The 27,927-nt window shown below is 40.1% G+C and overlaps 1 protein-coding gene across 5 annotated transcripts in view; it reads left to right on the top strand.

The window, feature by feature from the left end:
- The window catches only part of LOC112055985 (ankyrin repeat and BTB/POZ domain-containing protein 2), a 78,760-nt gene that overhangs the window by 36,337 nt on the left and 14,496 nt on the right, over window positions 1-27,927 (top strand). For 2 of the 5 annotated variants that reach the window (XM_052882305.1, XM_024096302.2), the window contains exons 1-4: window positions 9,226-10,583; window positions 21,882-22,066; window positions 23,481-23,668; window positions 27,750-27,905. In XM_052882305.1, the coding sequence (XP_052738265.1) occupies window positions 9,241-10,583; window positions 21,882-22,066; window positions 23,481-23,668; window positions 27,750-27,905 (1,872 nt within the window). In that variant the 5' untranslated portion in view covers window positions 9,226-9,240. Of the gene's footprint in view, window positions 1-9,225; window positions 10,584-21,881; window positions 22,067-23,480; window positions 23,669-27,749; window positions 27,906-27,927 lie in introns of those variants that run through there. The other 3 variants (XM_052882308.1, XM_052882307.1, XM_052882306.1) reach the window with 3 other exon arrangements.

Below are 27,927 nucleotides of genomic sequence, written 5' to 3'. Positions count from 1 at the left end.
AGATAGGTACGTAGTTTTAATATTATTGTAAAATTTTATATAGGTAATTGAAATATGTTTACCTTTTAAAATGGAGTATAGGATGCATATAGGTTAAATGGGAAAGAAATGCATTTTCCATTTTCTTCCTTATTTAAGTTATTTAAGTATATTAATTTGTCTAAGATAAACAACTTTTAACTATAATAAAGCACCCTGTACTTTTTTGACGGCCTCCGTGGCGCAGTGGTATGCGCGGTGGATTTACAAGACGGAGATCCTGGGTTCGATCCCCGGCTGGGCAGATTGAGATTTTCTTAATTTGTCCGGGTCTGGCTGATGGGAGGCTTCGGCCGTGGCTAGTTACCGCCCTACCGACAAAGACGTACCACCAAGCGATTTAGCTATATAAGCTATATAAATGGGTGTGGATTATCATCCTCGTCCTATCAAGTAGGCTCACATGCCTGCAGTTGCTAACGCTGCAGGCATGTAAGCTTACTTGATGGTCAGTGGCTGACATTACATGCTAACATACTGCTTTACGTTTTGCTTACGTATCCCTTGCGTATCCTGCTAAGAGTTAGCTCAGCAGTCTACACGATGGGCTATTTCTGGCTTCAGAATTGATGAATAACAATCTTAGCGCTGACCCTCAAACGGTCGGTGTTAGGAAGTTTATGGTGCTACACTCTTGTGTCTCGGAATGCGCAGTTTTACGAGTAGGCAGGCCGTCGTCCCAGTCATCATCATCAATGTCCCAAAAACTTTATTATAATTAATATCTGAATTAAAGTGTCAAACATTAATCCTAAGCCCACACGCTTTGGAGTGGACTGGAGGATTACGCTTCATATTCCTCAGAGAAGGAGGTATGGCCCAATCGTGAGCCATTCAGATTGCCTGATTTTAATGGTATAGTCGCTCTCATGAGATTGGCCGCCATGCAAATCCCCGTTTATGGCAGTATCCTGCTGTCAGCTTTATATTTAGACCACTGAAGATGTGCAGAACCACTCCAGTCGGCTCATTCAGATGCAATTAGGTCCATTAGTACCGATTCACTTTTACATCCGACGAAGCGCTTTATGTATTCCTATTGATATCCTTTGCTCTGAAACCATTCCAAATCTGACTGTATACACAAGTAGCTACAGGTAGGTAAATACTATAACGATACTACTACATACTATATAAAACAACTTTCGGTCGCGATAAACACATAAAATATAGGACCGATTTTCATGCAGTCTTCACCTTCAAGATTGACTGATGATGATGATCATTGGTTTTGGTTATAAGCTTTTTTTAGGGATGTGCAGCACATAAGTGCTTTATGTTCTGTGTTCGCTTTCACTGATCGGTAGTATCGTTGAAAGTGTCAAAAACATAGTGCACTGGGAACATTACTGGAATGAGCCGCGAATGTCCTAAATCAATGAAATAAGAGTTATAATTTAACATTAATAAATTAGACCTGAATTTATTTAGAATGAGAACAATAAATGTGTACGTGAAGTCGACACAGATCGCTTTATGCATGATCGTCGTTATCAACCATACTCGGCTCACTGCTGAGGTCGAGCCTTCTCTCAGAATGAGAGAGGTTAGGCAAATATTCTACCACGCTGTCCCAATGCGGATTGGCAGACTTCACACGCTGAGAATTAAGAAAATTCTCTGGTATGCAGGTTTTTTCACGATGTTTTCCTTCACCGCGTGATATTTAACTTCATAAAATGCACACAAGTTGGAGGTGTATGCCCCGGACCGTATTCGAACACACACCCTCCGGAATTGGAGGCTGAGGTCATATTCACTGGGCTATCAAGGCACGGTTATGCATGAGCAACAATAAAATTGAAACAACTTCTGAAGTTTACATAAAAAGTATGAAATCAATGAATCTAATTACTGTGCGGTTTTATGCACTAATTTAATGTTACGCTGGTTATATGTGTGATGAGTGGACTGTATTTATTTGTATTTTGTATGTATGTATGTATGTTTGCTGATTTCTGCCAAAACCAAACAAGTAATTTGTGATCCACACCAACCTTGCATCACTCGCCCCCAATGGCAGCACGGCAAGACCAAGGAGAGCCCGCGATTTGGAGTAGTTCTTTCTTGAGGAGGTAGGCACCCACAAACACACAAATTGTTCTTGCAAGAAAAACGTTTTCTTATAGTTAACGCGCGCACACGGTGCGAATTTGTTTTTTAGGCACGGCCGAATGAAAGAAACACGCGTACAGGTACGACATGCACACAGCACGGCTGGATGATGCAATATAAGTGGCAAAGTAGTCCAAGATGGCGTCTTCCAGAGATGACGCTTGCATCAGTTGTCAAACCGACATCTGACATTGATTGACGATTGACACAATTCTGATGTGGTTTTTCTCAAACTACCTGCATGGTAATGGCAAGATCGAACATACCCCCCACCGAAATCAGCATGATGATTTCCCATAAATAAATGTAGGTAAGTATGTTGTATGAGAAAAATAAATAAAATGAAAATTATAAATGAGTAATAGTTTACGAAACTATATTGTTAGTGTAATTGTATAGTGTAAAATTAATCTTAATAACTACGAGTTACTGTTAAAAATTAAATTTAATATTAATTTGCATAGGGCAAAGGACAAATTTTATTTACCGGTCTTTTATAGACCCCGTTTTGTGTTCGAACGGTAACTACGCGAACTATTTTATCAACACCTGGATGCACTTCTTCTATTCTACCTAAAGGCCATTGCAATGGTTTACAAAGATTCGATTTAAGAAGAACTAGGTCACCTACGTTAACGTTAGGTTTTGAAGTGAACCATTTCTCTCTCTGTTGAAGAGTGTGGAGGTAGTCATCCGACCAACGCTTCCAGAAAGATTGCGTAATTTTTTGAATTGCTTGCCACCGAGACAGTCTGTTCAAAGGAACGTCCTCAACATCATATTCGGGAACAGCAAGAAGACTTTGACCTATTAGGAAATGTCCTGCGGTAAGTACGTCAAACTCATTCGGATTGTTGGACAACGAACACAATGGTCTAGAATTCATTATCGCTTCGATTTTACAAAATATTGTGGTAAGTTCTTCAAATGTAAGGATTCGGTTGCCAATTGTTCGATACAAATGATGTTTGGCTGATTTAATGCCAGCTTCCCAGATACCTCCCATAGAAGCTGCGTTTGGCGGATTTAGACGCCATTCAATACTGCGCGACGCTAGTCCGTCAAAGATTTTACTATGGTTATTTTTATCTCGAAAGAAATTACCGATTTCCTTTAAATGCTTACCAGCTGCTAAAAAGTTACTTCCGCAATCAGTTTGCAAAGTCCGGCAAAGACCTTTGCGTGCCGTTAGGCGATCTAAGGCTGCCAAAAAGGTATCACATGACAGGTCTGTTATTACTTCCAGATGCACGGCTTTGGTAGTAAAACACACAAAAAGACAAAGGTAAGCCTTATAACCTTTAGCATTACGGCGCGGGCTTTCTTTTACCAAAAAGGGACCTCCTATATCGCAACCGATATGGTCAAATACTTTGCCAGGGTTTAACCGAGAAGCGGGTAACGTAGCCATTGAGGGCTGAATTATATTTGGATTAAATTTAAAACACTGAGCGCATTTTGATAACACTGAGCGAATAATGCTACGAGCATTTATTATCCAATAGGTTTTACATAAAATTCCTTGCAACGTGCGAGGACCTGAGTGTAAATACACTTTGTGAAAATATTCAATCAGTGAAGTTGTAGTTTTACATTTTTTAGGAAGCAGCAATGGATGTTTCGTACTGTATGGAAGGTCGGCTTGCGAAATCCTACCCCCCACCCTGAGAAAACCATTAGGATCAACGAAGGGTGAAAGTTTACGTAGTGAAGCTACGTATCCCTTTTTATTCAACGTATCAATTTCGGTACTAAAATGATTACTTTGAATAACACGCACGATCGTGTCACGGCTTTGTTGTAGTTCATTAGAATTTAAATTACCGGAAATTCGATTTGAACTAGACTTTAGGTTATGTATGAACCGGTGGCACCAAGCTAGAACGCGTTGCAGTTTGTTAAATGAAGAAAATTTATCGAAGGTTTCCTCAAGATCGTTAAGTAAAACTTTATTTTCACTTGATACTAATGTGAATGTATCTACGTTGGACTTTAACTCAGGAATAGATTTTACATTTTTTACAAAAAATGTACTGGTGGGCCAGTCATTGGGATCGTTATACAACCACTCCTGTCCATGAAACCACGTATTCTGTACAATGAGAAGTTGGCTAGGCAGCGCGCCACGTGAGCACAGGTCTGCGGCATTATTTTCACTGCTTATGTGATACCAGCGGTTCGGTGGAATTACATCAATAATCTCACTGACCCTATTAGAGACAAAAGTCTTTAATTGATAAGGTGGCGTTTGTAGCCATGACAAAACGACACTTGAGTCGCTGAGAGCGACGATTGTATATTTAAAATCAGTTAGGTTTTTTATTATAAATTTCAAAACCTTGGCTAGCAGCACGGCTGCCATTAATTCAAGTCTTGGAATTGACAGTACAGGTTTTAGAGGAGCAACCTTTGATTTGCTGGTCAGTAATCGAACTTTAACTTCTCCGTCCGCTGTTGTACTGCGCAAGTAAACACAGGCGGCATACCCTTGTAATGATGCATCACAAAAACCGATCAGTTGAACGTTAGAAAAGTTAGATATTAACAAATGACGCTCGATCCTTAAGTCCGCTAGGGTTGACAACTCGTTAATAAATCGATTCCATTTATCGTAAGTTTCTTGTGGAATTGTATCGTCCCAACCGAGCCCTAATTTCCACAAATCTTGCATTATACATTTTGCAAGAAATGTACAGGGTGATATAAATCCGACTGGGTCATATACGCTCGCGAGTAATGTCAATACTGAACGTTTAGTAGACTTAATATCCGTTAAGTTGTAATTGAACGAAAAACAGTCAGCAGAAGGCAACCAAGTCAATCCTAAAACTTTTAATGAATTGGATAGTGAATCCTCTTCAAAATTAATTTTTGAAACTATTTCTAAATCTAGTTTCGATAGAAAATCTGGTCTATTACTAGCCCACTTTCTGAGATCAAAACCTCCACTCTTAAGAAGAGACATGAGCTCATCCTGTAACGTACAGGCTTCGGTGATTGTTTGGCACGACCATAACAAATCATCAACGTAAAATCCTTGCTTAAGCACAGCAGATGCGCGAGATTGCGGGTTGTCTGACGCGAGTTGATTCAAGGTGCGGACCGCGATGTACGGTGCGCTACGGAGTCCGTAGGTATTTGTTTTCAATTCGTACGTACGCACCGGATTCGACGGGTTTTCGCGCCAAAGAATATGCTGATATTTACGCTCTTTTGGGTCAATAAGAATTGCTCGATACATTTTAGATACGTCTGCAGTGAAGCATACGTCATAAAGTCTAAAATTCATAATTATTTTCAAAATATCTGCAAGTAATTTACGACCCGTTAAAAGGATATCATTTAAGCTAACTCGACTAGTAGTCGGAGCTGAGCCATTGAAGACAACCCTAAGAGGGGTTGTGCTGCTTGAAGGACGCAATACGCTATGATGAGATATAATATATTTGGAGGGTTCCGTACCCGTGTACAGTTCCATATGTCCTAATGATTCGTATTCACGCATAAAATCAACGTACGCACTTCTTAAATCAGGCGAACGCACGAATCGACGCTCCATTTGTTTAAGTCGGTTAAATGCTAAATCATATGAATCACCTAAAGGTTCATGTATAGGGTTGATCAAAAGAGGTGAAATATAGCGGCCCGTTTCATCGCGATAATGTTTTTCTACATATAGTTTTTCGGCAATTTCCTCAAGCGGACTCATGGGTGTCACGCACGGCGCTGACTCCACTTCCCAGAACGTCTTGAGAGTCTCATTGAGGAGATCATCCTGACTCGTGTACGACACGAGTGACGTTGTAGATTTAACATTATCCGAAGATGGAATCGTTAACTTTCCGGAGATAACGTATCCAAACACGCTGCTCAATGCGGCGGGTAAATCATTATTAATAATAATTTTATTTCCGTCATAAACGTAAGGAAAAATATCACCTGCTATAATTAAGTCTATTTGTGACTTTTTATAAAACTGAGGATCAGCTAAAATTAAATTATTATAATTATTTACTATATTTTGCGGGATTTCAAACGTAGGTAAATCAGAAGTAATTTTTGTTAACACTACGGCATCGATATTAAAACTGGGTGTATCAATATGACGCGGCTTTATAATAAATGACGTCATTCCTTGATTTTTTACATGTTCACCAGAGAGACCGAAAATATTTAAAGGACATTTACGTTGTGACAACCCTAAGCGCTGAACGCAACGTGTAGTTATAAAGTTCGTTTGAGCGCCCGAGTCAATCAGAACGCGGCACGGCTGAAACTCACCAAATCGGTCTTGTATACGGACAACCGCTGTTCCTAACACGACACTACGGTGTTCAGTCGCGCCTGCGTGGCAGCACGGCTGCACGTTCGACGCGGTGCTAGACGCTAGCGTAGTAGTGGGTTCGAGTCCCGACGGGTGCAATAAAAAATGATGAAGCTCAGAGCAAACTATACACCGGAATGAACTTGTACATTCATTTTCATTTGAATGCGTATTTTTTAAACAATTTTTACATAATTTTAATGCTATGGCACGCTTGATACGCTCAGCACTGGTCAGTTTACGAAACTGACTGCATCTGTATATCATGTGGTTTTCCCCGCAGTGTAAACAATTAATTTGTTTCGACGAAGACACATGAGAGAAATTTTTAAAAGAACTTTTATCAGATTTTACCTGTTTGACATTTTTCGGTTGAGGTTTATTTTGAACAGGGGTTGTACTTGACCTTGAAACTGATTCACAATTATCCAACACTTTAATGTGATTATGGATAAACGACATCAAATTTTCAAAACTAGGAATCGAACCTTGATCCGTATGTTCTTCAAACGATTTTCGTGTATGTGGATCAAGAGCCTTTAATGCGATGTGAAACAAAATGAAACTACCTAAATTATCAATTTTTAATGCTTGAATAGCCTTATACGAATGATCAAAATGTTCTATAAATGTATTTAAATGTACGGAGGATTCTTTAGTTAACTGCGAAAAACTAAGCATTTTATCCAGATATCTACTTACTATCAACCGAGGATTTTGGTACTTGCAAAGTAAACTATTCCAAACGACGTCATAATTCTGACCGGTAATCGGAACACTTTTAACGATATTTAACGCAGGACCCGTCGTACACGATAATAAATAATGGAATTTATCTATATTAGGTATATTCGCCTTATTATGAACCATTGAACAGAATGTTTCGTAAAAGGTAGCAAAATTTTCTATATCACCGTCAAAGCAAAATAGTTTTATTTCTGGAAGTTTCGTTCGAGACTCTGATAAAGAATTCTCGACCTTATTTTTATTGACATAAGGTTCACATGATGCAGCAACTAGTTTTGATTTATAGTATAATTCGTCGAAGTTTTTTAAATCTGAATTACTTAAACGCGACGATTGATCGTTTTTCAGTTCTTGTTCGTAAATTTCAAATACAATATGTTCAAAGTTTGACCTTAAGTGGTCAATTTCTTTTACTCGTAATAAGAATAAATCTTTCATTTCATTGTCACTGATTGTTTTTGATAGATCGTACACAGATTGCATTTGTTCAAAGCACCGTTCTTTCCGTTTTATTAAGACGGATAATGCAACCGGTGTATCAACCTGTTCCAGATCTTTTTTAGGTGGCATGATGAATGATTAATAAAAATTATGAAGTAAGATATAAAGTACCTACAACCGGGTCGAAGGCCAAAAAATTGTGCGGTTTTATGCACTAATTTAATGTTACGCTGGTTATATGTGTGATGAGTGGACTGTATTTATTTGTATTTTGTATGTATGTATGTATGTTTGCTGATTTCTGCCAAAACCAAACAAGTAATTTGTGATCCACACCAACCTTGCATCACTCGCCCCCAATGGCAGCACGGCAAGACCAAGGAGAGCCCGCGATTTGGAGTAGTTCTTTCTTGAGGAGGTAGGCACCCACAAACACACAAATTGTTCTTGCAAGAAAAACGTTTTCTTATAGTTAACGCGCGCACACGGTGCGAATTTGTTTTTTAGGCACGGCCGAATGAAAGAAACACGCGTACAGGTACGACATGCACACAGCACGGCTGGATGATGCAATATAAGTGGCAAAGTAGTCCAAGATGGCGTCTTCCAGAGATGACGCTTGCATCAGTTGTCAAACCGACATCTGACATTGATTGACGATTGACACAATTCTGATGTGGTTTTTCTCAAACTACCTGCATGGTAATGGCAAGATCGAACAATTACAACTATGAAATCTGATAAGTTACAGGTTGATTTCTAGTAGAATTGTATCTGCACTTACGAGTAGCAAAAGCTTTTTCCAATGGTTTTCTATATTGTGTTTCTAACCACATTGTAAGTGAAAAATAGTTAATTTCTACTTTCCAAATACTAAATCGTCTACATATCATTTAATTTTGGTCATGAAGCTACGTCGGACATTTGCAGTTCCAAAAACATAAATAATTTCCATTTCCAAATATCTAGGTCAATTTTAAATCATAATTTACATTAAAAACTTGATGTAGTAAGACTAAGACGACTAGGTAAATGTATTCTAGACCTCGAAAACGAGGTAAAATGGCTACGCGATCGTAAACTACCACTGCGAACAGATTTATGGCACGAGTTACGGTAATTCAATTTGTTCCGAACAGAGCTTTCGTGTAACAATAATACGAAGTTACACGAATAGCTTTGAACGGTAATGCGTTTGTCTCGTGCTCAGGATATGGGAGAACGAACTCTTGTAATAAAAAACTGTTTAAACTTTAAGCCGAAAACTATTGTTTGTAATGTTTTAGATGTTTAATATTTCATTTTATATGATTGCTATCGTAAGTCTTTCCTAATACTATATGTCCGTTAGGAAGTCAGCATTTTGCTTTTTGAATGTTATTATGTTATAGAAAGCATGTGTTTCCCAAATCTGACTCGCGCGGTAAATACATAAATATCGTAAACTGTAACATGAAATGTGAACGTGTTATCGACGAATTTGAAATTTCGAAAGCTATGTCTCAATAGGCATATGAGAAGAGACCTTTATTTCTTTGATGACAATAACAACAATAGATCAAAACACTCCACACATGGCAACGTACTCGCAGGCCGTCTCTGTGCGCGGTGCACGCGTGTTGTCAGTAAGAGGCAGCAGTAGCGGGGGCAGTAGGGGGGCCAGCGCGCGGGCGGCGCGGCGCCGGCAGTGCGGCCGCTGCGCTGTCGGAGTCATGCTGTGCTCCGCGCGCTGCTCCTGCTTCCTCTGCCGCGAGCTGCAGTCCTGCCGCGCCGCGGACGCGAGGAAACCGCCCGCGAAAATGTGCGACAACTTCATACTCAAGAAAGCAGAAGCATGGGAGCCCATGAAGTTCATCCGAGGCGCCGCCAGGCTTTCAGTGCGCCACTGGCAGAGTCGGGAGCCGCTGGCGCCGGCCAAGCCGCGCGTGCCCCCCAACAAATCCACCAGCTGCGAACAGCTGTACCCCCAGCCCAAAGAGGACGTCGGACCCTACGCCATGCGTAAAGCTCCCAGCACCGACCGCGTTAAGCACACCGAACACAAGTCGGTTTTCAAAATCCTAGGTAACTCTCGTAAGAAGACCGACATACCGGAGTCGAATGTGCGGCGCAGTGTCCTCAATTTCAGAAAGAACGAACCTCCCGGCCCTAAGAATATCCACGAAAAATACATCCCCTTGCCGCGCGCGACTTCACCCCCGGAACACATCTACAGTGAACCCAAACCTTGGAATTCGCAATACGACGATTGCTGTCGACCGCCCGTGTACCAAAGCGTTGAAAAGAAAATCGCTGCCAAAGAAGCCGATAAAAAGATATACAGCAATCGCCCGCCATGCTACGACGAGTTAGCGGAGCGACTGTCACACGAAAAGACTAGAAAAGTAAACATTCCCCTCACAGAAGGAGGTTTAGCGAACAAGATCACACAGAACAATAATAAAGTTGTTATTTATTTTGGGGACTCCATAATAAGGAAACACAGTGAGCAAAAGAAAGAAGAGAACAAACAGAAGGAAGTAACGCCTCCTAAAGAGGAAGCGATCTATGTTAATCGACAGGTGGTCGAATCTGAGAGCGCGGTGCCCGATAAAGATGTGGATAAAGGGGGAGGAACACAGCTAGTTTCCGAGGTAGAGGTCCCGGAAGCGGTTTACACCGAAATCAAATGTCCAGAGCCAAAAGTAAAGAAAGAAGAATCCGAGCCGATAACATTTAGTGATGCGACGTACAAAAAAGACATTTTCGAATCTGTGAGTCCAGACGGGTTCCTGGTGGTGGAGTTTGAGGGTAACTACGAGAGAGCTCGTCAGCTGGTGGAGCTGGTGCACGGCGGGCGCTCGGAGCACAACGAAGCCACCGTGCTGGATGAAGACGAGCTGTGTGACTGGAGCTTCATCCAAGACTGGAGGAAACGGTTAGTTGCTCCAGATATTGTATAACATTTGCGTTGTTTAGACTCATTTCGACATCGTTTCTAGCTGCGTACTTAATATTAATGAATTTGAATCTACCGTTAACTTTGCCGTGTGAGTTAACTTTTTATGTTTAATTGTAAGTTCAGGAAGCCGTAATTTAGTGCTAACACATTGGATACGAGAGACTATTATATAACAGATTTTATTATATTTTTAACCTTATTATGAATTTTGCAAGCGCCTGGGAAGCTTTGTGTTTCAAAATAATGAATGAATAAGTAGGTAACAGTATTCGCAGTTAATGCGCAGTGTCTTTACAATACGAAGACCCTGGGTTCAATCCCCGCCTGAATCAACTGAGGTTTTCTTAATTGGTACAGGTCTGGCAGGTGGGAAGCTTTGGCCGTGGCTAGTTACCACCCCACCGGCAAACATGTACCTACCGCCAAGCAATTTAGCATTCCGGTACGATATCGTGTAGAAACCGGAAGGAGTATGGATTTTCATCCTCCTCCTAACAAGTTGCATCAAGGGACTCCCTTACGTGTGAAAGCAGAAAAAACTTGTAAAATGTAATCCACAATCTAACTTAATCTGGTGCTTCCCGGGAAAAGATATTTATTATAGAGTAAATATTATAGTGTATCAGTTCAGAAGTGACGTAGTTGAAAAAAACAATCTTTTTTTCCCGGGTTAAGCCCAAAAATTGCAAACATCTATAGGCAAGTCTGTGTTCTATTTATTTGCAAACATTTTTGTTTCTTTCATGAGAAATCTTTACCCTTCATTCGGCCCCGAACTAATTTTGATACAGGGCCCCTCCAAGACACGCTACGCCATTGCAAATGAGGCTTAAACCTTCGACTATAACAGAGACCGTATGTGTTCCTGGCACTGTTACTTCTTTTGACGATGGTTTTAACATCATTTTATAGACGAAAGTTTTGCACTTTTCATCAAATAAACCATCTGTTTATTCCATCGACAATTACTATAAAAAAAATTGTACATTAATTCTTACAATATCGTACCAGACTGTCCGGAAACGTTTAATCGCTTGGCGTTACGTCATTGCCGGTAGGGTGGTAACGGCCAAAGACAAGACAAAGAAAATCTCAATCGGCCCAGCAGAGGATCGAACCTAAGACCGCTATCTTGTAAATCTACCGCGGATACCACTGCGCCACGGAGGTCGTCAACTCTCTATTCAGTTAAAATAGCCTGTAAAAGATTGCGTAGGTAGAGATAGCGTTGGCGATGCGATTCGAGATTGGGTCTTAGGAAGAGCCAGATGCGGAAAGGCATTCGTGTTAATTACATCGCAATTCCCTTGATAACAATCGGCTGCGGTCGTCGACCCCGCGAGCTGCGTATGCGAAATATTTAGCAGCACACCTTACATGTGGTCACATTAGTCTTCCAAGAGAACTGAGAACACAATCTACCCTACTAAAGCATTGCATAAAAGCAACAACATACTCGTAAAAGAAAAATATACCAACGTAGAGTATCGAACATAGAACTTCCTCCTTTTTGGAAGTTGGTTAAATATGTATAATAAAACGTTCGTTCGCTTGACTCGCTTAAGTTAATTAATCAGTACTAATACATTATTATATATCTATATTATTAAATTATAAGATTTTATAAAGCTAAACATTTCGTTAGGTTGCTTGAAAACGCTATAATCTCAGTCTGTAACTTCTGGTTCTGATCAAAATCTTTCAATGTTCGATAGCCCATGAATGAGCTAGCTCCCCAGGACGATGACACGCTCGACAGAGTAATCTTTCATATTATGTTTCCGGTAGTTTCTCGTCTTTAAAACTTCGTCCATAATTGCACAGACAAAACCCTCGGTTTTCCCAAAGAGGTCACAAAATTGCAACCAAGATACAGATGTTATTTGTCTGTCCGGCCCAGTAAGGGCCTTGTAGAATCGTCAATACAATTCCTTGCTCTTCCATATTGGCACACGATCTGAGTTACTAATTACTATAGGCTTGCGCCAGTTCTCTTTGCCTAGGGATAGCAGGGTAAGACCCTTATCCACTGCAACGGCATCCTGATACAAACTCACATTCATCCCAAGAAAATGATCTCTGAGTTTGCACACCTCACGATGATGGAGGTTCTTGACGTTCAAGAAGTCACGTCCACCACACTCATTATTGTTTGCATTAGCATAGAAATATTTTCCCTGGGAGCTAATATTTACGCGGATAAAACTGCAAGGCTAGTGTAACGATAAAAAAAATATTTATAGGCCGTATTCGGATCACTTCAAATGATGAAATAGTGTATTCAAATGTTTACTAACTTAACTCTTCAGAAAGTCCCTTAAAATGGCTATTAACATTACTAACATTAAATTACATTACTAGCTTTTACAATTATCACATTGATTTGCAATTATATCTAATCGTGTACTTAATCTTGGTTGACAATAATCGACTTTGGTTTGGATAGCCGTTCAACCAGGATATTAAATTCCATCTCCTGTGAGAGAGGGCCAGATGGATCAGTCCTATTTTCAGTGTTTTCGTTATGTGTACACATCTCCTAAGCATTTCCTTTTGTCTCACCGACACTAGCAGTTATTGTTTTATAATCACTTGTCTTCCTTGAGAATGTTAACGTTGCTTGTAACAGTTTCGCTGAACTCTCGTCTAAAGTGTTATTTACAACGCGACAGTTGCTTTCTTGTCGGGTTTCGCTAATTCGGTGTTTTTCAGAGGATGAAGTCAACCAAACCGTGTTTTATTAGCAGTTGTTTTAATTGCAACTTAATTCAGTGTTACAAAATAATATTTTTATTCTTATATAGATATGTTTCATAAACGAGTAATCAATTAAATGTAAAATGAGTTTGTGGTTTTCATTTATTAGTAATGAGCGAATACTGGTGCCTGTACAATGTCTTTTGCAGATTACTTAATTATGACTTACAAGTATGAATGAATGCGGACAACAAATACTAAACCTAATCATATCTAAAGTAAAGTTTATAGTTACAATGCTAACATACACTAAATCATTTTGCTTTGCTTCCCGCTGTAACGGATATTAAAGAGGGTTTTCATCATTGGATGCAAATGATTCAAGAGAAAGGTTCATACATAATTTTACATTGTATTGCACGCATATGAATTTGCGGGTGTCTGTATTTGAAATATATCTTCGCAATAACTTGTAGCATACCATTTAGAAATTACTTCTTTATCGAAGTGAAAAATGCTGTTTTTCAGGATAAACATGCATCCACATTTATTTTAATTTTGTTGTATGAATAAGGGCAAGTTAAGGCAAAGTGCATAATGTTTCTTTTTTATCTCAAAGTTTCGCCGATTTAATTAATCTTCGTATATTCGAGACGAGAACTCTCTCCGTGTAAATAAGGCTTTATTGTTTTATAATCGCACGTCTTCCTTGGGAATTGTTTGCGTTGTAACAATTTGTTTGAAATCATTAGTTTCATAATGCAGGAGATTATCTTTGCTTTCTCGTTTGGACTTGTTTGGCGGATTTAATTCATTTGTTCTGTTGTTGTGGGAGGTAATTAAAAATTCGTTTGTCTGTCTGCCTGCCAATCTGTTAATATAAACATAATATTTTTAGTTGCAATGATCATGTTTCTACTAATAGGTACAATGAAATAAATATATATAGAAGTAAGTAAAACAAAAGAGATGTAGGTAAACAAAAATTAGAAAATAAATTTATCTATACTAATATTATAAAAAAGTAAAGTTTTTGAGGTTGTAGTGGGTATTCTCTGGATCTACAAAACCGATTTTATTTACCATAAATTTATTTTACCAATAGTAAAAGTATAAGTTATTTGAGAGTGTTATTTTATCCCTGTATTCCCACGGGTCCGGGATTTACATTGGGCCTCTGATAGTGTCTAATAAAATTAGATCATAATCAATATTCAATGTTAGGATGCAAAGTGTGCTCCAGCGAGTTTCCTAAAACTGCTCTATCGTGATCTCTACATAAATGAGTAAAGATAGAGATAGTTTGTACAAAAATTTATATATTTAAAACAGATAGAATTGAAATCTTTTCAAGGGATTTGGAAGATAAGGTGGATTTAAATAATTCACATAAATACATGTACAGAACATGAAACTTGGAAAAAATATACACTAAGTTTTCATAATACAAAACTTTTTATAACATTGGTTGCCTAGACGCCTGATGAAAAGCGAAGTTGCAGTCTATAGTGGATTGCGCTGAAAAATTCCCAGAAGGTGCCTATTTACTCTTGACTTTGAGACATCCACGTTAAAAATAGTGTGATGAAGGTGATAGAGAGAACAGAAAGGCAGACAGGCATTTCTTATCTTCGCAATCTGAAAGAAACTAAACCATACATTATGAGAACTTTTACAAATTTTTAAATTGTGTCTTGGTTTCGATTTACATTGAGAAATTATAATAATTTGATGTGTCAACTTGAAATGAAGAAACCGGCAGTGCAGTGGGCCGCTGGGGCGCTTTGTTGCTACAAATGTATAAAATATTCACAGTTACATAATTAATGTTAATAGATACACCATTCACTTTCTCTAATCGATTTTAAGCAAATTGGGTGTACGGTTTCAAGAGCAGCTGAGTGTTAGAGCAAATACAAACAGTTTAGAGAAATTAGCTTCGAATGTACCTACTGGAATTATTTAATCGTTTACAAAAGTTTAGACGGCTACGTCCTTTATGTAATGGTGAACGGCATAGGTACGGGTGTTCATTTCTCAAGAAGTATGGGATCTTGTAATTATCAGTATGTTTGATTCAAAGCATTGTATTGATTTTGTAAAAATCACTATCATATTTTAGCAATGATTTTAAAATGACTGGGACGTGCTAAATTCGCTCTCTGAAGGAAGGATGTGAATGAGAAAAGTTGAGATGTACAATAGATGTAACACCGCCAAGTCTGAACTGCGAATTTCTCGGAAGAAATAAATGTTCAATATTTCATAGTCCGAGTTGTCGAAGCAAAAGACTTCATGATCCGAAGTCTCATGGGCTAACCATTGGACCAACATCCCAAATATGCAGTGGATCTAACTTAATCACTCTTCCATAAAATTTTCAATAACAACCCTGAATAGAAAGTCCCTAAAGTCACTTAACCCATGTTATCCACAATCGCTTTGTTTATCAATATTCGTTTAGACGCTACAAAAACGTAAATAATCATGGAATACATTGTCTTCATCATATTGTTGCTGTTACGCATCGCTGCGAACATTACCTTGGAAGCCTGCTGTAAAATTATGAAAATATCTATATTCAACTTTACTAGTATAAAAATAAAGACTAAAATTATTTGAATCTCATGTCTTAAGAACTGACCAAACGCGGCACAATAGTTCCTGCGTAATAAATTAAGATCCTTATTTTAAGTGTGATAGAAGTTGTATTAGTGCAGAAGCATTTGATGAAATTGATATGAATCTTCATACTAACAGAACAAAGTTATTGCTGTGTATTACGCAATTTTGTTTAGTAAACATTCTTTACGACCCGTTATAGTTTGCACTAATGTTATGAATGGGAAAGCTCTGTTTGGATTAACTAGCGTATCTTGTGTTGCAAACAAGTCTTATCCAGGTCATTAGAAGCATTATTATTGTCAACAAACTCTTGATCTGTTGATCTTGGCTCATAGTTTGTTAGATAATATTGGTTTAATTATATTACTATCTTACCAAAAAATATTTTATAAATTGACTTTTTTCTCTTTCTATAGATTCTATTTCTATTACTTTCCTTGACTTTAGTTTCTTATTATATTGCAAAGATATGGAAACGTTTCCAAATTCCGTTTTCCACGCCACCTTCAATATGGGTATCTTCAAGTCAAGACTTCTTCTACATCTTCTAGTTAAGTGCATTCGCATCATCGCTTACCATCAGATGTGATTGCAGCCAAAGGCTTCTTCATACACTTAAAAAAAACAACGCCTGTAAGTGACACATGACAAAATTCTGGACTGTCCCAAAAATCAGTCCTACTTCTCTTTGACCTGAAGTGTAAATCTCAAAAGAGATTTGGAACATTTACCATTAAGACGTTTTGTATTTATTTTTTGTATCCTCGAATTATATGATTCCTTCTTTACCTGTAAATCCTCAGTTACACAAAATCTGATTTAAAAAAATCTGCTACTTTAAAAGTAAGACGAAAGGTCACGTTATGTTAAGTACTTTATAAATGCTTTTTAATTTAACCATTGCCTGAAATACCAGTATTATAATGCGTAAGGACAGATTGAGTTTCTTTTTAAAATTGCTTTTCACTTTGAATTTTGGCTGACGTTTTAATTTAACAAGTACGAGTAGGCTGGGATGAGGTCGGCAGTGTGCTGTCGAGATGGACAGCTTCCTTCATTGATAATCATCCTCAAATTTTAAGAGACATTGCCTGGTAGTGGATACAGACTAACTTCTCTTATTGTCATTCGATCATTCTGTTTTATAATTTTTAAAGGGATTTTTGGACTCGATTTCCGAAAACTGATAATTTTTTATGGACTCGTTTTTCTTTCCACTAGAAACGCATAGAGAGAGAATGGTCGAAATTACATTCTGATCTGGAAGGAGATAAGATAGATAATTTAGCATTGTGATTTGTAATTTTTTCAACTTGAATAGTATACCCCTGCCCTCTATAAGCGAGATACTCGTATATTGCAATTTCTCTTGGATCTCTGGGACTTTACTTCAATGCCTGAATTTATGAGTCTTATAATAACTTTGTTAATGTTGTCCTACACTATCATGGTAATTAAATTATTATGGTTTGACACTGATAGCAAAAGACTAAAGTAGATTGCGTTTAATAGCATAACCTTAGCGCTAGCCATACACGACCAAGGTGGCTATCGTTTCGATATTTTTTCAATGTTCCCTAAGCGTCCAGCAACTTTATACGTATTTCTTAAAATTGATCATGAGTGATGGTGTAATGCTTCACTAAATGCATCTAGTTCTAAGATACGCGCCAAGAGATAGCAATATAATTTTATCTAATTGTCGTTGTCTCTTTGATCCTATCTAACTCTTTCGTTGCGATATGACGAAAGACAGAACGATTCTTATGTGGCCAAAACTATGTCGCTATTGATTTTCACGAATCTTAAGCCCTTGTTCTTAGTTCTTAGTTCAGCTCTTGTTATACCATCACGTGAAATCTAACTGTTAAATAAGACAAGATACCAATATAAACGCAACTGATATGAATCGCTTACCTAACACCTAGCATTCGCCACTAGCAAGCTTTACAACCTCTACTTCATTTATCAAACAGGAAACTTTTTTCCTACCTAATGATCTCTTTCCCGCGGTTATGCAATATTCACGTAGCTCACCCGCTAGTTACACTCGACACTTGGACAATCGTTTATGTTTCCGGCTGGTGATGATGATGGGCCGACATTTCGTGTTATTTCACTTTCCGTTTCATCCGGCGCACGACCCGTCTTAGTCGCGTAACTTTATTTACTTTTTATTTAGGTTGTAAAGTTTTATAGGAAACTATTTGGGGCTTAACCTATTTATATGTTATTGACGAAATTGCTTTGTTTATTAATCTATGATGCTTTTATGTACTAAGTATCTTAGTCACCACCTACACTTCAACGTTTTATTAAAGTTGAAAGTTTCCTTGCGCACATAACTGAGGTAGAAACGATCCCTATGAAGTTTATTATTGATCTTGATATTGATCTTAAATAATGAAATTAATATATTAAATTCCAATGATGAGTTCCTGTCTACTAACAGAAATGTGAATTTAGAGATTAGATGTGCCAAACTCTTTAATTTAGGTTTTGGGTGTTGACTTATGTAACACGGCATCAACCCATATTCGGCTCACTGCTGAGCTCGAGTCTCCTTTCAGAATGAGAGGGGTTAGGCCAGTAGTCCACCACGCTGGCCCAATGCGGATTGGCAGACTTCACACACGCAGAGAGTTAAGATAATTCTCTGGTATGCAGGTTTCCTCACGATGTGTTCCTTCACCGATTGAGACACGTGATATTTAATTTCTTAAAATGCACACAACTGAAAAGTTGGAGGTGCATGCCCCGGACCGGATTCGAACCCACACGATTACTTATGTAATAATCAGATGATAATAGTAGGAAAACAACCTAACAATATTTTCGAAGGGAATATCTACCATAAAGCCTATACCTACTTATATAACCGATACCTACCAGCTAAATCTGTCTATACGTATAATAAGAAGAAGGCTCAAACCCAAAGTAATACACGAAACATTAAAGAGTACATCTTGCCTAACTGATTATGCTAACTCGATGCAAATCTAATTTAGAAACTGGGACAGTGATGAAAAAAATGTTTAAGCAAAGAATTCAAAAGCAAACAACCTCGACATTGTAAACCTCTATACTCGAGTGAGTAAACTGTCAGCGCCGAATTACCAGGTAATCATATACCACGAACCAAAAGTAAGACAGACAACAGTAAAGCGTCAGGACATTAGAGCGATTCGCTGCGGCCCGCGGCGCGCCTGATCGACACGCGGATCAGAGCCAGCAGACCAATGGTTTATACACCAATCGATCACCGTTATGTGTTTCAGCACGTTTTCGTAATCGCATCCATATGTGGACAGCATATGTGTTGGTATTGATATTATAATTTGTGAAGGTTTACATTTGTAGTATGATGGGCGCGTTTGTGTTTAGTGAAGGAGTATCAGCAAATACCAAAACGTACACAGGAAGATTACCGCTTTCTAAGTTTTGCGTTGAAGCTGTGATAGGCCAGTGGAAATGACCTCCGATTCCGAAAGGCGTGGGTTCGAATCCGGTCTGGGGCATGCACCTCCAACTTTTCAGCTGTGTGCATTTTAAGAAATTAAATATCACGTGTCTCAAACGCTGAAGGAAAACATCGTGAGGAAACCTGCATACCAGAGAATTTTCCTAATTCTCTGCGTGTGTGAAGTCTGCCAATCCGAATTAGGCCAGCGTGGTGGATTCCAATTAATTCCAAAATTAAATTGTAGTGCTTAATAATTGTTAATGAAAAAATTTAGGAACACACTAGTCACATATAGAATTTTTGAAATTATTCTCGATTTCTCCAAGATTCATTCTGACATGATTTACAATGGGACCTTAAACCCTTCAAACAAAAAAAAATTAAAATCGGCTCAGGCATCTTCGGTGTACATACATAAAAAATACCGATCAAATTGAGAACCTCCTCCCATGAAGTCGATTAAAAAGTTAAAAGGACTTGAACAATTGGAATTAATTTTATTTCTATGAACAAAATAAAAAGTACCTATATAGACTGTGGTGTGGTAGCTTTTTGTTTCATCGACGATATTAAAAAATCTCATAACTTATAATTAATTTTTGACCATCGAGACCATTATGGCCACAACAGAAAATATTTTCCAATTAAAAGACGCAACCTATTTATAATGAACCACATTATACAGAGCGAAGTGAACCAACAGCATTCTCCTGTAATTTCTTTATTTCCACCGCACCATTTATTGCATCTCGAAACAATTCCACTCAGGGGCCATACACGATACACGTCATCCCGAGCTAACTTGTTCACATTCATTGCAAACATTATGTACCTACTTGAGAGTCCAAACAGCAAAACGGTAGGTACAATCCACGTCAACCGTTACGATAACCAGGTGCATCGTTGGATCTCGAACGTATGAGCTGCACTTCATAACCAGACATTTGGCCTCATATCTGTTTATGTTGAATTTATTGAAATTATATTTGCGAAGGATCAAGACTTTTACAGTGTTATTTATAACCACAGATTAATGAATATCTTTAAGTGTTTATTACCACGTGTGCTAAATTAGTGTAGGCTATATTTGTAGATAATAATGTATGGTGTTTAAATGAGAGCGTAGTCGACCCTCATTTACTAGTTAAAACTTTCTAGGTATGTCTTTCTAGACGCACATAGAAAGCTAAAATGACGGTTTAAAGTTGTTGTATATTTAGGTATCAAAATTGTGTAATTTCCTTCAGAAAAAGTTTTAATTAATCATTTTAGCATGGGGATTCTTAATTTACTGTACTTGTATTAATGATTTTGACCGTGTATACTCGTGGCTTTTGTATACTGTGCTTTTACCCTACTGGATAACAGGAAAATACCTATGTCAAAAGCTTTAATAGAAAATTCAATTCATCGGCCGTGATGGGCGATGACAGCATCCGTTTCTATGGAATGTCTGTGTTTGCCACCAATTGTTTATGTCTACACAATTGTACATCACACATGTGACATGTTAGTATTGTAACCTGCCGAACTTTCTTATCTTGCTTGACTAACAACCGTGTGATTAATGAATGTTCCATCATCACGGATGAAATGGACAACCATACATGGGTATTGGGTATGTATAGGTATCATGTAGGTATGTCTAGTCTTCTACTACTAAACTGCTTGTATTCGTGCATCATCGTCAATGATATCATCGCATGAGTCTGCCGATGGATGTCCACGGCTTAAAATATTATTGACTTTATCTGAAAGGACTGCCAAAACCTTTGAGCTGCCTGCATCCAGTGACTTCTAAAGCTTTCGATTCACCAGAGAAGCTTGCGTTACATTTTCTAATATATAAAATTCTCATGTCACAATGTTCGTTCCCATACTCCTCCGAAACGGCTTGACCGATTCTTATAAAATTTTTTATGCATTTTCAGTAAGTCTGAGAATCGACTACTATCTATTTTTCAAAGACTGACGTGTCAAAAATGCTTGAAAACTGAGCCTACTTGAAATAAATGATTTTTGATTTGATTTGATTTGATTTGAAACCCCTAAGTGATAAGAGATGTCCACCCTAACAATTTTTTCTGTTCTCCCATACAAACGATTCGTAATTATAGTTTGGATAAGGGTAGGGTAGTGGTAGGGTAGGGTAGGGGTAGGGCTAGGGTAGAGTAGGTGTAGGGTAGGGGTAGAATTGGGTAGGAGTAGCTTGGGTAGATAGGGGTAGAGTAGGTTAGGTGATGGGTGGGAGTAGAATAGGTAGGGAATGAGTCAAAGCGAAGCTTGAAAAAATCGGCGCTGTATGTTGTTTGCTTTTAAGGAGTATGCACCTAGCAAGATTCTGAGCAAGGACCTTTTTCTAGGTTATGCCTCTCATCGCGGGTATTGTTCAAGAACTAGACTAAATTGTGATATGTTGCATAATGTATTAAGATATTTGTTGCTATAGGTACCTAATGTTCTGACGAAGCTGTGTATGTTGTCGCCAGGCCGTCCAGCGGCTGCCGGCCGTCGGAGGAGGCGGTGTGGTGCGGCGGGGCGGGCGCGGCGGCGGCGGGGGCGGCGGGCGCGCGGGCGCTGCGCGTGCGCGTGGCGGGCGCGCGCCGCCTGTCCCCGCCGCCGCCCGCGCACCGCGCCACCACCCCGCCGCCGCCCAGCGACCAGACCAACAAACGTAACTACCCTCCTATATCTAACTTTACATTACATTAACAACTAGCGGACGCCCGCGACTTCGTCCGCGTGGAAATCAATGTAAACTTTCAAGCGCTGGCGTCCGTTATGCCATGGTAACGTTTGGTGTTACAAATGGTATAAATCTGAAATAGCCAATTATAGAATATATAGTATAGAATTCGACCAGTTTATTATATGTATAGATTGTGCGTGTGTATCATCAATATGAAGTACTAATCCCACTCCCTCATACACTTATCTCCAATGCGTTACAAAATCAAATATCAACCTAAAGATGCCGATTAGTTAGGTATTTGATTTTGTAACGAGCACTGTGTAATGACCGGCTCCGATGGATGTTCTTTAAGGCAGGGGTTTAACAAGGTCAGGACTGCTGGGAATTTATTTGGAAAAATAACAACATACTAGCGGACGCCCGCAACTTCGTCCGATCGAAAATCGATGTAAACTTTCAACCCCTGTATCATCCCCTTATACTGCTGTACCGCCAGAGCCTGTTTACGTTACAAATAGTTAGTGTTTACCATTCATCTATAGCGGATGCCCGGGACTTAATTCAGTTTATCACAATCCGCGGGAACTAGGTATATATTGTTAATATTCCAGAGATTAGTCCGAACAAACAGACACTACAATTTTATTTAAATGTATACTAATGTATTGATGATGAAAAGCGGTAAACTTATTAAAAGCCAGGTACATTCGACAGTCTGCAGAAGCCCTAACTGCACTGCCCTAACCTACTCGTAGGTTGTCGATTACAATTTCATGACCGTGTATTATACGCGTCATGCGGTGCAAGCATTGCTGCTACTACAATGTAAACACTAAACAGTTCTCGACTAACTGGAGAGACGCAAGTCGTAGGTACAATTTAGTATCAATGTATGCTTTATTTATTAGATCTGTTACCTAGTAAGATAGTAATCGCTTAGTATTTATGAGGTTAGTTAATGCTAGCAACTCACTCAAGGTGTGTAGACCCTACTACATACTAGGTACTGTAGATGTGCTGTGGATAATGCAATTCTAAACAATAAAATGTTAAGTAATCTTGTAAATCATGGTAGTAACATAATTAACCGTAGAACCAAACCATGTCCTAAACTGTCTCTGTGCGGATTTCAGTACCTAAGTACCTATTTCCTCCTTGTATCCGGTCTCCCACAAACAAAGCCTATATGTATGTTTGACAATGATAACGTTAAGCTTAATTTAACTGTAAAAAGTCGACAACAACGCTTGTATTGAAATCAAAACTATCAATCAAACACACAAAATATCTTTAAAATCGGTTTCAGTGGATAGAATGCAGACTAGACTAAACCGCCTACTGGTCAGTCGTCTCCTTTAAGCGGGTTTAATAACCAATTATCTTGTCCAATTCGCAGCAAATATCGAAGATCAGCCACCTATGTCTCCCGACAACCCGAGCGCAGCGCAGCTGAAGCCAGTCAGCGCAGTGTCGCAGATCACCGTGGCCAGCTCCCCGGTGCGCAGCGCGCCCGTGCAGAGCAGCTACGCGCTGGAGCGGCGCGCCAAGCACGCCCACCGGCCCGTCGACACCGCGCCGGCACAGGTACGAACTGCCGACGGCCCGAGCTCTGCGCAGCTGCAGCCAGTGAGCGCAGTGTCGCAGATTACCGTGCAGAGCAGCTACGCGCTGGAGCGGCGCGCCAAGCAAGCCCACCGGCCCGTCGACACCGCGCCGGCACAGGTACGAACTGCCGACGGCCCGAGCTCTGCGCAGCTGCAGCCAGCGAGCGCAGTGTCGCAGATCACCGTGCAGAGCAGCTACGCGCTGGAGCGGCGCGCCAAGCACGCCCACCGGCCCGTCGACACCGCGCCGGCACAGGTACGAACTGCTGACGGCCCGAGCTCTGCGCAGCTGCAGCCAGCGAGCGCAGTGTCGCAGATTACCGTGCAGAGCAGCTACGCGCTGGAGCGGCGCGCCAAGCAAGCCCACCGGCCCGTCGACACCGCGCCGGCACAGGTACGAACTGCTGACGGCCCGAGCTCTGCGCAGCTGCAGCCAGCGAGCGCAGTGTCGCAGATCACCGTGCAGAGCAGCTACGCGCTGGAGCGGCGCGCCAAGCACGCCCACCGGCCCGTCGACACCGCGCCGGCACAGGTACGAACTGCTGACGGCCCGAGCTCTGCGCAGCTGCAGCCAGCGAGCGCAGTGTCGCAGATTACCGTGCAGAGCAGCTACGCGCTGGAGCGGCGCGCCAAGCAAGCCCACCGGCCCGTCGACACCGCGCCGGCACAGGTACGAACTGCTGACGGCCCGAGCTCTGCGCAGCTGCAGCCAGCGAGCGCAGTGTCGCAGATCACCGTGCAGAGCAGCTACGCGCTGGAGCGGCGCGCCAAGCACGCCCACCGGCCCGTCGACACCGCGCCGGCACAGGTACGAACTGCTGACGGCCCGAGCTCTGCGCAGCTGCAGCCAGCGAGCGCAGTGTCGCAGATCACCGTGCAGAGCAGCTACGCGCTGGAGCGGCGCGCCAAGCACGCCCACCGGTCCGTCGACACCGCGCCGGCACAGGTACGAACTGCTGACGGCCCGAGCTCTGCGCAGCTGCAGCCAGCGAGCGCAGTGTCGCAGATTACCGTGCAGAGCAGCTACGCGCTGGAGCGGCGCGCCAAGCAAGCCCACCGGCCCGTCGACACCGCGCCGGCACAGGTACGAACTGCTGACGGCCCGAGCTCTGCGCAGCTGCAGCCAGCGAGCGCAGTGTCGCAGATCACCGTGCAGAGCAGCTACGCGCTGGAGCGGCGCGCCAAGCACGCCCACCGGCCCGTCGACACCGCGCCGGCACAGGTACGAACTGCTGACGGCCCGAGCTCTGCGCAGCTGCAGCCAGCGAGCGCAGTGTCGCAGATCACCGTGCAGAGCAGTTTGTAGGGTGCCATACTCCAAAAAGAAAAAAAGGAACCCTTGTAATCTCATAAAGGTTCCAGACAAACAGACAGACGGACAACAAAGTAATCAAGTGATGAAAGTCACTTTGTTGTCCGTCTGTCTGTCAAAATCCTGTATTTTGGGAATGACTCAGTCCCCATGGTTTTGTAAAAAAAATCAAACTTCTAAAAGATTACGTAAAAAAACGGCAGTTTATTCAGCAAAAAAGCATATTTCGACTCAAAACTACGACTATAAAATTTGACAAGTAACATCGTTTATACCACAAGTGCAAGAAAAAATCGTAAAACTATATATTTGTAATTAAATCTCAAAACTAGGAGTACCTAAGTGTTTGAAGTTGAATTTCGGGAAGAACTCTGCAAAAACTGAGCAATTCGATTCCCGATCTATTTTTAATGAAATTACCGTACGGAACATTTTACGTTATCGCCGTCATAATTTATGAATGAAAAAGTCATGTTGCGTGCTAAAATGCATACAAAGAGACAATTTTGTAAGTAATACATAAGCAAATAATCCAAACGACAATTTTGTCTTACGATTAAAAAGTATAAAGAAAGGCAATGAGATGTTGTCGCTGCAAAGCGTGAATGCTATCGAGTGAGTAATGTAACACTACACCTACACATTTCGGCTACGGTCGATGATTAGAATGCTCACACCTTCGCTCACTGCTGTATCAATTTTACTACAATCTCATATTTAAGGTACAAAAAATCGTCCAGAATTATAAACGGTATTCTCACAACTAAATATTTTCCATTACGACTTCAAGTTCGAAATTCGATCAGGCTTTGTGTTTATTGACACTTCACTGTTTACGACTGCACACTTAGCTTCAAATGCAGTCTCAATGGTGATCAACTTTCTCGCAATAAAACACAATGCAATTTTAATATATAAATCAAATCAAATCAAAATCAAATCAAAAATCATTTATTTCAAGTCTCAGTTTACAAGCACTTTTGACACGTCAGTTGACTATTTGTAAAGATTCTACCACCGGTTCGGAAGGCAGGTTCTGCTGAGAAAATACCGGCAAGAAACTCAACAGTTGCTCTTTTGAAAAAGTCATACAGTATTATAATTTACAATTGATAACAATTACAATTTCTTATAGTTTTATTTCCTGTGTGAAGGTGGAAGCTGATCCAATGGCCTCCAAGCGCTTTTATCTTTAAGGAACTCATCAATGTTGTAAATATAGTTAAAGCTGTGCTCGAATATCAAATGCTTTTATCTTATAAAGAACATTAGTGTACGAAGCATTTCTCTCCAATGCAGATTGACACTATAATGATAAAAATCAGATTATTCCTGCGATGTTAATTATCTTCTAAATAATTAACTTCAACTCGATTCGATTTATTCTCCCATATCCTCATTGTCTATTGCTTTGTTTTGCTACGTTTAAGACATTATTATGATAAATATTCTGATTTTCGTAGGAAAAATACCAAGAGCCTGAGAATAAGAATGTATTGAATGCTGTAAATGATCAGTTTAAAAATATCATATCAATTGGCTATCACTCTAAATGCGTCCGCGCACGCTACTCTCATATTAACGTTACGGGATTTTGGGCAGCGGTCTCGCAATCATGGCTGTGACCACTTAACTTGCTGTTTGATACGGTACTAGACATGCGCCGATCTATCTTATAATATTTTTCAAGGTTAGTCCGCATATGGAAAGACGTAAATGATGCAATTGTTCTGCTCTATTATAATCCTTAGCGTTTTCATCATCATCATCATCATTCTTTCAAAGGTCTGCCGAGAGTTAGTAGTTTTCTTTTGTACGACTATTTATTTACAATGTTTCCCTGTCACAATTATCATTAGTAATGTGATTATTGAAATTTAAAACACATTTTTATCAAGGTTTCAGGTATTCGTTGACTTTTTAATCGTTTCACATAATTACTTTAATTTAAACCTTTGCCTTTTCTCTAAAATGTTCCTTTTCTAGGTGTGTCTGTACTAATTCAGACCTGTACTGATTCAAATAATTTTATTAAGTTATACGAAAAGTATCTACTACATACTTGCTCATACAAAAAGCTTGAGAAATTTTCCTTTAAAACTTATAAAAAAGCTTAATCTTTTATTTCTCCGCAAAAAAGCCAGCACTCTTTCGTCTGTACGATGACATGGTGCTTCTCAGCGCGTCAATCAGCTTCGTTCAGCTCATTAATTAGCAAAGAATGGAATACGAACGAACCGCAACTTATTACAAAAATTACACGAGCACGTTATGCAGCGAAAGTGTTATCTAAAAAATAAATAAGCATTGTCTTCGCCGGAATCCCACGATCTCTTGATAGGGAAAAGCGTAATGGGTGGGAAGTTACGAGATTGAAAGCGAAAGCCTTTGACAATGGCCACTTGTGAGCGCATCTGCTTATTCGATGTCACGGAGGCGCATTTCGTAAGGCTTTTTTTAGTTTTTTAGCTCAGTTCGATGACTCAATTCGTCCCCCTTTGAAAAAGCAGGTTGAATGCACCACGCGCTAGATTCAAATGAGATAGGTATCTGCGCAAAAAATTGTAACATCTCTTTTAAGTAAGATGTCTACTAATATAAAGATTTTTTCGATTAATTAGTTTGAGCTGTTGATAGTCAAGTAGGAATGTAAAGTGCTAAAAGTTAAGCTCATTTTGAATTTGAATTCCTTAAAAATACGCAATAATATAAAAGGAAGTTACATGAACCCGATTCTCGTGTTCCACAGAATGGAGTACGAGAGTGCAACAGCAGTTCGGACGAGAACCGCTCGTCCGGGCACGCGTCCATGTCGGACAGCGGCGGCGGCGAGGCCGGCCGCGACGAGCCGCGGCGCAACCGGCAACCGCCGCACGCGAGGACCAAACATCGACCACACAACAAGGTATACACTGCTGAGCTTCTTG

This window comes from Bicyclus anynana, chromosome 6, assembly GCF_947172395.1.
Source record: "Bicyclus anynana chromosome 6, ilBicAnyn1.1, whole genome shotgun sequence".
NCBI classification, from domain to species: domain Eukaryota; kingdom Metazoa; phylum Arthropoda; class Insecta; order Lepidoptera; family Nymphalidae; genus Bicyclus; species Bicyclus anynana.
The sequence above is the reverse complement of the archived record's forward strand: the minus strand, read 5'-3'. Positions and strand labels throughout refer to the sequence as shown.